Raw genomic sequence first — 15,329 nt, 5'->3', positions numbered from 1 at the left:
CTTTAGAATATCCTTGGTCACTGTTCTTTTTTGCCTATCAATCAACAGTGTTCTGTGACTTTAAAAATGCTCTTATGTATTTAACGTTGCTATAATCACAATTTTCAATTTAAAAGTCAACATCTTGTGTAAACTATTACCAGCTTAACAAAAATTAATTCACCTGTTGTTAGAACGCTTCTGTTATAACCCATGCTGTGCACGACAAACAACTCACGTTTCCAGGACAAATACTTCAGAAAATTATATGTTTGCTCAAGCAAACAAAGGGAAAAATATATAATTTCTTTTGAGGTAATCAAACACAATCCATATTTTGCTGCTTTTACATAATCAAATGAATTCCAATCTCAGGTGTCATGAGATTTATCTAAGCATATACTGAGAACAAACCCCACGATTCATATAATCATTGGGATCATATGGAAATGCATTCTGTCCCCTAATGTTAGACTTGGATCTCCTAAAACCAATAGGGTCTGAATTTCAGCTTTCATATAAACCACCTAGTTTTATGTAATCTATGATCAAACAAATATCATTCTTTCTTCTAATTTTTATCTTTCTCTGGAATAAATAGTTCGGATTATATCCTCTACCATAATTCCCAAGTTCATTAAGCTAACCTAAAAATAATGTTTAAGGTTTCTCAAAAGACAACAAAAGTCACCTTCAGAAAACCAGCCACTAGAATAATGGCATTAAATTCATTAGTAGTCAATTTCATTTTTATTATTTATGTATTTACACATTTTTATATGTCTTTAATTTATCATAAGCCCTTCTCATTCTTCTAACAAGTGAAGAAGGATCAATAAGAAATTATTTTTAATTGAGGGGGACGCAGCAGTAACATTAAGAGTCTTGCTGATTAGTCAACAAACGTCTTGATTTTACCAGTTTTCTAAACATAAATGTATTGTAATGAAAAATTCCTCCTGAACTCAGGGAGGACCTTTGGAAGCCTATGTTCTTGCAGGCCAGATGACCTGATTTTTCATTACAGATCAGGTGCTATATGCTAGCAACTTCACTTCCAAGTATCTCTAAAGGAGTAGCAGCAATTCAAACAAACAATACTTCAGATTTCAGGAATGTGGATTTATCAGTTCATTGAATTTTAGTTTTCTTTGGAAAACACTCAAGCCTACAAATATCTTTATCCACCATTTACTTCTTAAGTTGACTCAGTGTTTTGGTATCTGAAAACTTCTGGTTAGCTTGCTATGGAATTACGTTGGTGCTAAGATTTTGTGAGTTCATGGGAAGACTGAACATTCCCAATTTTCAGGCATTTTCAAACTTGAAGACTGTAAGGAAGCACGTATTTACAATTGTTTTTTCTCTATGCATCTGTCATTGGTCCTTGTTGGTAACAGCATATTAGGCAAAGCAGTAAGAGTCATAATGGGCTGTTCCTACATTTCAAGTTGCTCATGTAAACCTTTTGTACAGGTGGCTAGTGGCCCCTTCGATGGCAGTTTACATTCCACCCCATTATAAAGTGATGACTAACTCAAATAGAAGAAAACTAAATAGAATTAATGTGATCTCCATATCTCAGCATTTATCTTTGTTTGCTGGCTAAGAACAGATTCAGGATTGTACTCATTTCAGGATATTTCAGAATTGAAAGAGAAAATTCCTTTCCTCAGACTGAGAGCTGTGCTAAAGCTAAGCATGTATTTGATAGATGCTTATTATAATCACTTTCTAACAACTTGCTCAGCAATTAAAATCAATCACGCTATTTAATTCCTCTTAATTTGTATACTTTAGATATGTGCTTTATATTAAACTCTTCCTTCCAAACTTGATTAACTGTTTTAATAATCCCCATTACTCTTGAATGCTTCCACACACACAATTTTACTATTTTCTTCTCTCATATCTATTTTTAGTTCAGTGGAATCACTCGTCTCAAGACATAGAGTACATATTATGCTCTCTTCTGTGGATTTTTTTCATCTCTTCACATTCTATCAAGACGCCACCAAAACTGTATGAATGCCAGTTAAACCATTTTATATTCATGCATGAGAACAACTTCAGTCTTTTTGTACAATTTATTTTAGCTTTAATGGTAAGATGCCACTGAAATTCCAAACTGATGCATGCAATTCTTCTCACTGTGGCAGTACCTAACTTATTAACCACAATTCCTCTTTTTCCATTGAACCTAATTAATCCATGAGACTAAATTCCAGGTACTTCATCACAGCACTCAGTTACGCCTTTAAAACTGAAGTCTGAATTTCATACCTGATCACTGTAGTCACAGAATTGGGTAAAACAGCGGAACATCTCCTTTGATATATCTTCTCCTTCATTCTGCAGTGATGTGAACTTTGCAAGAAGTCTTGCTCCTGCAGGTCCTTCTTGCTATCAGTCTTGCCTGACATGAGTACAGGAATTTGGACATTCTAGTCTTGGTTTCCAAGAAAAACATGAATCTGCACTGTGGGACAGGCTAGATTCAGAGTAATTTCTAGTTTCAGAATCAAGAGCCATATTGTCATGGTATTATGAGTTTTAAAAAAGGGGGAAGAAAAAAAAAAGGAAAGAAGCTTTCATTTCAATAACACAGGCTTGTTAATCTCTTAGATGGTATTAGAGATGGCAAAGGCTGTAAGATTTATCTGAGATATGATATTACAGCTAACAAAGCTTTGAACTACTTCCTTTAGAAAAATGTACAGAAAAGGAAAATGAAGAACTGGAAAGATTGGTTTTTTTAAAAAAAAAAAAAACCCATATCTATCTTCTTTCTTCAGGGCTTATTGCTACTTGCAGCTTGAAAAACAGATACAGCAATCTTTTCAGGTCCTGATACACTCACACCAGCTTTATGTAGCTTATGAAATAGCTTTTCCATATCAGGCCCAAAATTGCAGTCACCATCAGCTATGGCACATGATTACTAAATAGAAGGTAAAACCAGACAGAAATGAAGAATCTCAAAGTAGATAAAATCTATTTATCTTCAACTAATTTGAACAACACAGGTTTTCTCCAACACATGGGAAACTGCAGGAACACTGCATAGATGAATTCACCAATATCTTTATTAGTATAGCAGTGGCAAGGGAGAAAGAAAAAAAATAAAGAAGAAAAGAGACTGAGTGCAGAGATTCAGGTGTTCTTTATTGTTTACAGAGAAAAGTAATGATGTCTGCTCAGGTCAGTATTACTTCTAAAAAATGTCACAGTATCCTAGGATCATGGCAACAGAAGTTGAGCAATACAGGATTTAGATAATCCTAGATTTAGAATCAGAGGTCTGGAGGAGATTTTATGAGGTTATCCAGTCAATCTCCATATCTCTAAGGAAAAATCGGCTTTTGCTGCCTCATTTCTCAGTGCCTTGCCTTGCCTATTCTTAAACATTCTCCTTCAGGCAGATGATGGACTGCAAAACTACCTATTTTTGTTCCTTATTGTTCTTGCTGCTAGAAAACTATCCCTAATATTTAATCAGAATGTATTTAAAATGTTTTCTGAGTCTCCTAGCCATTACGGATGCGTATAACAGATACTCTTCTTCCCCCTAGCAATAGCCTCTTTGCACCTTGAATTTTCTTCTAACAGTTTTTCTTTTCCAGGTTAAACAAATCTAACTCTTTGACAACTTTTTGTACACTGAGTTTGCTAGATTCTTGACTGGTATCATAATGCTTTTGGGAGCACTCTATAGGTATGTCATAGTTTTTCTGAAAATTATAAAATCGGGATCATGATGAGTTTAAATCAAGATCACTTTCAACTGCCTACCCTGTTTTTGTATGTTATTAGTCTCTTCTGATCTGGTTTGCCTGCACACTGCTTCCAGTCCATATTCCCAAAGCCTGACATCTTCATTGCCCTTCAGAATATCCCCAAGCACAATCATTTCTGATGCTGCACATTTCCCATCAGATCTCTTTGGTAGTTGATTGATATTCATCAATCCATTTTAAATGCCATTCTCCAGCACAGTCTGTGGGACAGAGCAGGTGCTTTTCTTGCTCAAACACAACACCTTAGTTTCTGAATTTGCAGGATTTGTTTGTCTGACTGTGTTTCTGAGGCTGAGTTTGATTTTCCATAACCGAGAGAAATTTGCAGGCATTGCAGTACATGTGCTCCTCTCCTGTATGCTTGTGTCACTTGTGCCTTACTTTCATAGCAGGCACATAGATGTGCCTAAGAACAAAAAGCATCTATTTTCCCCTAGATTAACAGTTATGTAGTAGTAGGAGGAAGAGTAGTAATAATAATAAGAGAAAAACCCTGATCTCTCAAAGTGCAAGAAAATTTTTTTTGTTTCCCTTCAGTTACAAAAGAACAAACAGAAACAAATAAAATTGAACAAAGGATACTTTCACTGACTAACAAGATATAATAAACGGGAGAAAAAGTGGAGATGTGAGCACCTTCATATAGTTACTGAAGCAGAAGAATATGTACCACAATATATTTAGGGTATAAGTAGAGGTATCGAGATGTAGGGACTATTTTTAAGATATAGTGCTTTCATCATCAACTATACCTTGGAGCAGGCTGCCCAGGAAGGTGATGAAGTCACCAACCCTGGAGATATTTAAAATATGTGTAAATGAGGTACCGAGGGACATGGTTTAGTTTAGTCATGGGCTTGGCAGTGTTAGGTTAGTGGTTGGACTTGATCTTAAAGGTCTTTTCCAACCAAAACAATTTTATTATTCTATTTTCAGGTTGATTCACAAATAAATAAATTGCAATGATTAAATATTTTGAGTCAAATTAAATTACTTTTTAAAACTACTATGGTTTTAAATTTAGTAGAATGTTTTATTTCTACATAAGGACTTTATTTTCTAAACAATGAACAGCATTGTATTGCAGTATAAACATTGCAGTATAAAAATAAAATAACAACTAAAATATACGAGTACCATATAATACAATAAAGGTTTGAAAAGATATCACATATGAATAGTACAACTATAAGCAGACAGAAGTAATGACATAAGAACCTTGGCCTTAGGAAATCTGTAATTACAAGAAGCTTACCTCAAACTGTCATTGAAACATTTGGTAGGAAGAATATAACTAATTAGGTAAAGGGCAACAAAACAAAAGCCAGGAGGCAAAACTGAGATTAAAACTCAAAAGAACCCATCATCTTTGGAGTACTGTCAAAACCTTAGGACAAAAGTTCCCAATGAGACTATCACGGGAGTCAACCACTCATTGGGCCTTGGTGCTGACAAGGCATTGGACTACTCAAGAAGTTATAGAAAAGTAGACTTGCAGCTGTTTGCTAAAAAGATATGCATTAAGTTTCACTTGGAATTGTTACTCAGCAAATTACAACTTGTATCTAGCCTTTTTCAAGATATCTGAAGGTGCAGGCTCTCACTGTTACTTGTAGCTGTTACCAGCATTCTCCCACTTTATTAGCTCATCTCACAGTCTTTAACTACCTTCTTTTATACGACCTTTGATACTACTTACTAATAAATGCTGTATCAACAGCATTACCTGTATAAAAGAAATAATTTCAGGGAACTTTTTAACATTTTGGTCTCTGTCACCACAAGGACTTCCTGCTCAGAGAAATACTTGTTTTGGTGATGAGAGCAATAAAGTAAAAACATAGAGATCAGCTCTCTGAAAATCCTTCTGACATCCACAAATGCTAGTATTTTGTAAGCTGTGAAATATATTGATTCCAGAGATACACATCCAAGAGCACAGTAGTTTATTATTCTCTTCTTTGCCATTGCTGCAGAGTTATGTCTCCCAAGCCACTGCATACATAAAACAATACATGTGTTTCACCTTTAAAATGTTTTATCTTCGTGTTTTAACTTTTAGCTCTCTCCTGAGAAACCCTATATACTAAGTGATTACTTCATTCTTCAGAGGCAGAGAAAGTTTTAAGTGAATAGCTTGAGCGTGTTATCACACACTTTGTATTAAAAGGAACATTTTATGAAGATCAAGCTAAATAAAAAAATCTGTATTCTTTTTTTCCAGCTGTATTTTGTAAATGCCAATCCAGATTCTTTTCCAGTACCTGTTTAGGTGCTGTAAATTAGAAGGAAACAATGTCTGATGAATGGCAGAACTCCTTTTTTTTTCCCCTCAAAACAGAGATTGAAGGGAAAATTTTCTCATCATTTACAGGTGAGGCCTGAGAGAAGGAAACCCACCCTGACCTGTTTTTCAAACTAACCTTGACACATACCTAGGCAAAGAATGCCTTTGACTCGAGTTGGAAGCTGCTTCAGAGAAATACGAAAGGTGAAAGAAAAGAGAAAACTGAGTCGGAAAGGTACCTTCTTACAACATCTTCTCCATTCCAACATGGGAGCCCATCGGCAGCTGCCAACTCATTACCGCACAGCTGATCAGCCAGGCCACCGTAAAAGGCTCTGTAGAGTCGGAGGTGGCTGATAAATTCTCTGCACAGGGGAACACGGGAAACAATTGACAGTGTCAATCAGTAACATCAAACAGTACTGTTGTTGAGCATGTCTGTAAAAAGATAAACAATGTGATGATTCTATTACTCTCCATTAGTTCAACTGATCTTTAAAATCAATTTGTCTAGTTCCTGTTAGGTAACTTTGATTCTCTCAGATACACTTCAGTAGTTCACAAAGCTGATACTCTCATTGGTCAAAGTAAAGAAAACAATCCCCAAACTTTACCTGTGCTCTCTGGAACAGGAATTATTTCCTGACAATCTAAAATTTTCTTGCACAGTTATGATACGATTTGTAATACCTGTACAAATAAACCAAAACACTCATAGAAATACACCAAAATTACACCAATTTGTACAAAACACACAACAAAATACACCAACTTGTACAAAACACTTGTACAAATACACCCAAAAAAAGTTTAAAAAAACTCCATACAGCAAATCATGGAATCATAGAATGGTGGGGGTTGGAAGGGACCTTTAGAGATCATCTAGTCCAACCCCCCTGCAGAAGCAGGTTCACATAAAAGAAGTAGGTGTATATGTCAACTAGTCCTCCACATGGAGTCATAAACACTACAAACTGCTTTTGTGAGAATTATGGAGCAACTCAAGGTTTAGGTAAGATGGGTTTAAGATGTAGATGTTAAATCTTTAAACAACTATCTGAGAAGTGACATGTGCTGTGCTGGTAGGTTATAAATTATGTATTGCTATTTTAAATAATTGTCAAGATGCCCAGAGCTAATGATAAGTTTTTGTGCTTAAATCAAACCATATGAATGACTTTTTAGTTTTTTACTGAATTTATGTTTATAAATTGTTTGCTTATGTATTGAAAATCTCTTCCTGGGAGACTCATTCTGGCTATGAAAAACTAAAATATTTATTCTTTCTGGTTTAGAACATCACACTATACTGAGTTATCTATGACCTGCAGGCACAAAAAAAGGCTCCAGCAAATGCTATACTCATTGCTCTGTAAGCCAGCAAGCTTCACTTTACGTTAACTTTGATCATGTCTGGAGTTGCGAAAATATGCCAGAAATACTCTATACTTTTCCCAATATTTAGTCCATATAGGTCTAAAATGGTATAAGGAATTCAATTTTTAAATATTGCTTACTCAAAATTAAAACAGAATTAAATTGTTAGGTATTGCTTACTCCAAAATAAAACAGTTAAAACACGAGTGATTATATACAATCCATCATTTTAAAAGCCACATGCTCTTTCTTGCAATTGTAGGGGAAATATTTTACACAAATCACTATTATTTAGATTCCCTATGCCTACTAAATGTGACATGAGTGCCCTACTAAGTCTAAAACTGCAGTTCTGAAAATCTCAGGTAGGGTCAATTTTGACTATGCATCATATAATTGCCTGTGCGCAATACATTTTAAATATGTAGATGTGATTCACCCACAATCTTCCAGCCATGAATAGTCATATCTCGTATTTTTCCATCCCCAAAATTGCAGCCAGTGTGCACAGTATGATTGCAATTTTCCCACATTTCCCATTGAGTGCGATTGATTTTGATTTTGTCTATGCTTTGGTTTTACATTCTGGATGAAAACTACTGTTTAGAGAGTCCTCTCGTAGTAATTAGTTGGAATTTCTTCTTCTGCACAATCAATCCAACTAAAATGTAAAAATTGAAATAAATATAGCTGCCATAATATCTTGTGACAAACCGTGACTAACAGACAGGTCATTCAGCTTATTAATAAACACATCCTGAGGCAAAGCTGAAGTTAATACAGAAGAAATAACTGATCTCAGCCCCTGTTGATGTCTGATCAAAGTAGTTACAAGGGCAGATGGTATGAATGTCAATTTTCACAACATCATCTTCTAGACCAGATAGCATGTAATTATAGGCAGCTGAGCACAAATGTGCAATTACAGTCAGTGGAAACTGCAGATACTTCTTTTCTGTTTATTTGGAAATGTTCTTCCTCTTTTTTTTTTTTTTTTTTTTTTTAGAATTTCATTCTCAGTGGAAAAAGCTGTCTGCAATGCAAAGTCCTGGAGGAAAAAGCATTCTATACTTTCAAGTTTGTATGCTACTATGGAAGGTTCTGCTTTGAATTTTTTTTTAAATTCATCTAACAATTTTTAGTGTCAAAAGCACAGAGACATTTCCTTTTCTTCTTGTACCACACAGTGCTAGGAAATACCATCTTAAGTCTGATGATAAAAACAATTTGTGAAAAGTTCAGGCAGAGGCAGTCCACTATGTACTTCAAAGTGTAAGCTTTCAACTGGAGATGCATCTGAAAAGTGTTAGGAAATCAAGAAACTTTAAGAGTCACACATTTCAGGAAATCTTTTTTGTTGACTTGTTTTGGGACAACACAAAAAGTTCCACTTAAATATAAGAAAAAATTATTTTGCTGTGAGGGTAAAGGAGCCCTGGAACAGGCTGCCCAGAGGGGTTGTGGAGTCTCCTTCCTTGGAGGTCTTCAAGACCTGCCTGGACATGTTCCTATGCAACCTGATCTAGGTGGACCTGCCTCTGCAGGGAGGTTGGACTAGATGATCTCTAAAGGTCCCTTCTAACCCTACCATTCTAGGATTCTATGATTCTCTGAAGTACATGGAAGGTAAATAAAGTGGAGTTAGAGAACAGCACTTCCTTAAAAGTAAGCTGCAAGCACTTGCTGAAATCACTCTTCCATGTGAGGAATTGTAACAGTTGCCATGGGGATATAAAGTGAAATATAAAGCAATTGTGACTAATAAGGAAGGAGGTGATCCAGGTGGCAGCAAATGAAGTTGGTATCAGCTACAAAATTGTTGAATTGAAATCTGTGTCAGTGGATCTAAAACCTTCTCCCCCTTCCCCTTACTATGATGTAGCACATACTGTATGCCATTAAGCGTTTTCAGCATCTCAGGCAAGTGTAAGTCATGGGAAAACAACATTGCTTTGTGCTTCCTGCTGTCTCTCGTGCCCCTTCAGGTCTTTTGGGCAATCTCCCTGAGCTCAGTTCAGACACCACTTTTTTTGAACCATGGAATAGTCCTGTATCAAGTGAGATTTGAGAATACAGTTTCATGGTTGCAGAGCGCTAGCTATCAGTAAACATCAAGAACTTGCTTAGCTATGTAACACAGAGAAAATGTGCCTGTATAATCGGTATTGCCCGGTGAACTTCTGTGCTGGCTAACGCAAACTTTTGTTTTCCACCTCTTTCCACAATGTTCTCTGAATCCTGTATTTCCTTGTGTTTTTTATTTCACTATTTGGAACATGAAGGACCTTCCACTATCAAGGATGGTCTGCTTTTGAAGCTCAGAGGCACATTTTCTTCCCCAGACATCAGGAGTGAGCAATTACTCCCTGCAAATCTCTCACTTCAGTTTCTTTCTGCACTGCAAAGTGAAATGGAAAGAAAAAGAGGTCAAAGAAAACCTCTCTGTATTTTAGCAAACACTGTGATAGAAAGGAAATTTCTGATTTTAACTTTGCACAATAGGTCCTTTATTCTCAACTGCAATACTGTCCTTTGTCTTCACAATGCTAATATTCCTTATGGTCATTAAAGATCTGAGTGAACACAGGCTGGTCTTAGAGATATCCCCAGGACACCTGTAGAAGGATGGAATATGCAACTCACAGGACATTTGAATCATCTTTGGCAATGGAAGATCAGTTGGGATACAAGGGTGCTTATAGTTGTGTCAACAGCTGACGTCAGCTTAAACAACTAACTCAGTTAGACAAATTTTACCCTGTAATGCTGAGCCAAGTATAAATCGAATCTCCAGGCCTTTGCAGTAACCTCATTTCATCATATACTGGCAAAATAGAGGAAAAAAAAATCATCTGAATTTGCTTGAACAAAGACTTCAAGATTTAGCCCCTCATTGTTCCTCTTTTTTTTTTTTAAATGCCTCCTGATATGCAAATTAAATGTAATTTGCAAAAATTACAGGTAAAGATAGAGCTAATGTTCATATTTTACCAGTGTTATCTGCTCTTTAAAATACTTCAAATCACTCTAAACAGCTCTGGTCATATGTCCATTATTCCAGAAAATAAATCTAGTTATGAAATTGTTCTTTCCAAAGCAGAACAGAGTACATTGTATTGCTGAAGTTTTTCATTCTTTGCAGCTTTTATTTATTCTCTAGTAATACATGCCACTGCACTGAATATAATCTATTCTGTTGTAAAAGTAATGGCTTACTTTATTCTTTCTTTCTGGCTGTAAAACTAATGTCTTACTTTCTTCTGCTGGCAAGGGTTTCTTCACTGTCTCTTGAAAACATCTTCAATCCTTGATTATCTTTGTTCTGATCAAACAAACAGCCTGGAGACTGCACAGGCTTCCTTACAGGAGGTCCACATACCTTATTCACCTAAAAGGGAAAAAAGCCACAAGAAGGAAAGAACACATATAAACAAAAATTATTACACGTCTTTCCATTTAATTTAAGTCCATTTTAATAAGAAAGAAAGTACTGTGGATAATAAGCTAAGAAAAGTGTAATTAATTATCATACTGTTCAACACTATATCCACAATAATGCAGCAAACACATAACTAGTCATTTTACAGTAAAAAAACCAAATAAAGTCACTCCTTTGAAGGAATACCAGGTGTATAGTGATTCACCACATATATTTTATTGATTGTGTTTTTTTCCTGCATGTATTGCTATGCAGACATCAGCAGTACCTTCAGAGAACATGTTGTGTTGTGGACAGTGGTATATTTCCATTTTTTTCTGTAATATATCACATTTTCAGTATGCATTGAGCTTTGTGATTTCTTTCAGGGCTGATGAATTATTATGGCACGTTCAGCACAGTTACTCAGAGTATATAGTGAACAGTTAGCACTGTGAAAACTTGCATTACAATATTGCAAATTGTAAATTTAATGATCCAAGATGTAAGTTTAATGATTTGGATCATAAATGATTGAAATATCAAGGGATTTTATACGTCTGGCTTTATGATCTAGATGTCAACAGAGACAAATTCACATTAACTCTTATCTTCTTCTTTGTAAAATGTGATACTGAACATTTTATATGATAGAGGATATCAATTCACATTCATAGCTCATTATTCTTCCTAGTCACTGAATAAAATAATTAGGGCTATATATATTTATTAAATAAGAGATACTGCATGCTGGGGATCACATTAGACAAGATATTAGGCAGACTGAACAGCACATAATTTGGGTAAGCCACCACACATGCACTACTGAAAAACTAATACTCTAGCAATTTATTAAAACTTGGTTTCAATAGGTAGTGAACTTTTTAAGAGAAAAAGGGAGAGAAAAGATGACTGTTTGGACCCAATTTTTGAAGCAGAAACATATTGAAAACACTATCATGGGAAAGAGGAAAGGTTGCGTGTTATTTTACAAAGATTGTTTCCTGTTTCATTTTATTTCTTCAAACATAAGAAGAGAGAAAGCAAATAAATCTAATTTTTCAAGCTACCATCACACACTTTAAATAGAAAAGTGCAAGTTTTAGGGAACAGCTTTCCAACTAAGAACTGCTGTAGTGTTAGTTAAGAAATACATTTTAAATTTCAAAGGAAATTAACAAATCTAATTTTGATGAGTTTCTTTGTTGTTATGCATGGTGTAAGTGGTGATAATGAAAGACACTGAATACACTTGCTTAAAAGAAAGATCAGTATTATTACTACATATGAATAGGTGTTCACCTCAAGAATTGAAAGTGAGGGTACAGTTGGAAGTGAATAGTCCTTTTTGGCTGCAATTAACATGTCTTAATTTAGGCATTCAATTTATAGTTTTAATCTCTTTCAAATGAGGTGCATGAATTTACCTGCAAGATAATTGTCCTTGGACATATGGTTAAAGACCTTTGAAAGCCTTAACTCTTGCTAGACTTCATCCATCCTGCAAGCCTGCTCTTTCAGTGCTGCATTTTGTGAGCCTCTGTGGCAGTTTATCCCATCAGCCAATCTACACTAATATAATGCAGATCTACCAGAGATAAAAAATGCTTTTGTCTTTTTATTTGTGTCCTTTTGACCATATTGTCTTATGCTCACTGATGTGATATGGGGAGCATTAAGCGAATGATCAGCTTTAATGACAAAGAAACTGCTGTTTTGGGTTGCCTCAGTTCCAGCTAGTCATACACTCTTAGTTTGTCTTATCAAGAACATTAAAAAAAAAAAGGTTTAACAGGAAGAGCTGGATTCAGATGCTTGAGAAAGAGACTCTGTAATATGACAGGCGTGGGTTAGGTGTGTTGGTTATTGTAGGTCTTAAGTGCCTTATGTATCTAGGAGGGAAGTTCTGCTCCCCCTCTACTCTGCCCTGGTGAGGCCTCATCTGGAGTCCTGTGTCAAGTTCTGGGCTCCCCAGATAAAAAGGGACAGAGAACTTCTGGAGACAGTCCAGCACAGGGCCACCAAGATGATCAGGGGACTGGAGCATCTTTCTTATGAGGAAAGGCTGCAGGATCTGGGGCTCTTTAGTCTGGAAAAGAGGAGACAGTGAGGGGATCTTATTAAGATTTACAAATATCTAAACAGTGGGTGTCAGGAGGTTGGGGCATCCTTTTTTTCTGTTCTATCTGGTGACAGGACAAGGTGTAATGGAAAGAAGCTGGGACACAAGAAGTTCCATTTAAACGTAAGGAAAAACTATTTTACTGTGAGGGTGAGGGAGTCCTGGCAGAGGCTGCCCAGGGAGGGTGTGGAGTCTCCTTCTCTGGAGGTTTTCAAGAGACACCTGGACACATACTTGTGTGACCTTATCTAGGTGCACCTGATTTAGCAAGAGGGTTGGGCTAGATGATCTCTAAAGGTCCCCTCCAACTCCTACCATTCCGTGATTCTGTGTGATTCTGTGAAAGAGGCACCTTAGCTATCCAGGCACGCTCAGAGACTGACCGTGTTCAGGTGGGAGGCTGACAGGAGAAAAAGTGAGGATGATTCACTGGCTAACACAGATCATAATCAGATGAGCACCAGTATGTTGGGTCAGGGAAAAAAAAAAAAAAGAAAAAAGTAACGAAAAGAAATTATATACTTTAGTTATACTAAACTGAAAAAAATACATCTGTTGCTGCTACCGGCAACACCACCAGGCCCCCCACACGGATCACTCAGCCCACCCTGCTGAGGGGATAAAGATCACCACACACTCAGCATGGATGATACTTTATTCCAACCCCTTGTTTACACCATGTGCCTTTATCTGCTAACACCAGCACCTCCTCTCCCTCTATGCCGTGCCCACCTCTTCTGTACCCTCCACCCCTCGCGTTACAACCCAAGATCTTCCAGACACCTACTACATATATGCATTCAGCTACACTAGGAAGGCTGGAAAATGCACAGCTTTTGTCTGTGAGCAAAATAATTTAAAATCAAAATGTCATTATTTCATTTTCTAGTACAGGGATGATGATAGTGTAAAAAAACAGATAAATACACTTTCCATAGTAATACTTGGTTTGGGGGTTTTGTGGTGGTTTTTTTGGTTTTTTTTTAATGCCTTCTTTACACCTCCAGGAATGAGGACACTGTACAACTGTAACACTATTTAGTTGTATTACCTGTGTTTTCTGAAGGACCAGAACCACACCCATTACCCACATTGTTTCTTAATTTTCAGTCTTTAGACTGCAAAATTAACCTTCCAATTAGAAACTCGTTCAGTGCTCTTACAGATTGTGATCATAACTTTGAGAAGGGAATAGTCTCACACAGAATCATTTCAGCTGGAAGAGACCTTTAAGTTCATCAAGTCCAGCCTTTGTTCCAGACCTATCAACCACTAGACCACTTCTTTAAACACAACATCCAATCTTCTCTTAAACACCTCCAGGGACGGTGTCTCCATCATCTCCCTGGGCAGTAGTTCTAATGCCTGACAACCCTTTCAGGAAAGAAATTTCCTCCTAATATCCAGCCTGAACTTCCCCTGGTACAACTCAAGGCTGTTTCCTCTTATTCTATTGCTTGTTACTAGAGAGAACAGACTGACCCCTGCTCACTACAACTTCCTTTCAGGTAGTTCTAGAAAGCAATAACGTCTCCCCTAAGTCTTCTTTTCTCCAGGCTAAACAGCCCCAGATCCCTCAGTCGTTCCTCATATGAGACATCCTCCAAATCCTTTCCTAGCTTAACAGCTCGCCTCTGGATCCTCTCCAGCACCTCAATGTCCCTCCTTGTAGAATGGGGACCAAAACTGGACACAATTCAAGGTGCGGCCTCACCAAAGCCGAGTACAGGGGAATGATCACCTCCCTCCTCCTGCTTACAACACCATTCCTGACACAGGCCAGGATGCCATTGGCCTTCTTGGCCACCTGGGCACACTGCTGGCTCATATTCAGTCACTGTCAATCAGCACTCCCAGGTCTCATTCTGCCTGGCAGCTTTCCAGCCACTCCTCCCCTAGCCTTTAGTGCTGCTGCTGGTTGTTGTGGCCAAAGTGCAGGACCCAGCACTTGGCCTTACTGAAACTCATGGAACTAGCCTTGGCCCAGAGATCTCTCTGTAAAGCTTCCCTACCCTCAAGCAGATTGACACTTCCATCCAGCTTGGTGTCATCTGCAAACTTACTAAGGGTGCACTCCATCCCCTCATCCAGATCATTAACAAAGATGCTAAATAGGAGTGGTCTCAGTACTGAGCCCTGGGGAACACCACTTGTGACTGGCCACCAACAGGATTTAACTCCATTGACCATCTAACCAGTTTTTCACACAGGACAGTGTATGCCAATCCAAGCCAAGAACAGCCAATTTCTCAAAAGAATGCTGTGGGAAATGGTGTCAAATGCCTTATGTCGAATTCAAACAGTTCTAGTTCTGCAAAGGAAAGCATCAGCAATTAGTTGTTAACCACG

General features: G+C 37.2%; 1 protein-coding gene across 12 annotated transcripts in view; it reads right to left on the bottom strand.

The window, feature by feature from the left end:
• Window positions 1–15,329, bottom strand: part of GPC5 (glypican 5) — a 659,030-nt gene that overhangs the window by 508,157 nt on the left and 135,544 nt on the right. For all 12 annotated transcript variants that reach the window (XR_009818701.1, XR_009818699.1, XR_009818702.1 and 9 more), the window contains exons 4-5: window positions 10,695–10,828; window positions 6,303–6,428 (exon numbers count right to left, since the gene is read on the bottom strand). Coding sequence is in view for 7 of the 12 variants with exons in the window: in XM_061996002.1 (XP_061851986.1) it covers window positions 6,303–6,428; window positions 10,695–10,828 (260 nt within the window). In the remaining 5 variants the exon portion in view is untranslated. The remainder of the gene's footprint in view (window positions 1–6,302; window positions 6,429–10,694; window positions 10,829–15,329) is intronic.

Source organism: Colius striatus, chromosome 1 (assembly GCF_028858725.1).
Source record: "Colius striatus isolate bColStr4 chromosome 1, bColStr4.1.hap1, whole genome shotgun sequence".
Classification (NCBI taxonomy): domain Eukaryota; kingdom Metazoa; phylum Chordata; class Aves; order Coliiformes; family Coliidae; genus Colius; species Colius striatus.
Note: the sequence above shows the minus strand (reverse complement) of the source record. Positions and strands in the feature narration are given on the sequence as shown.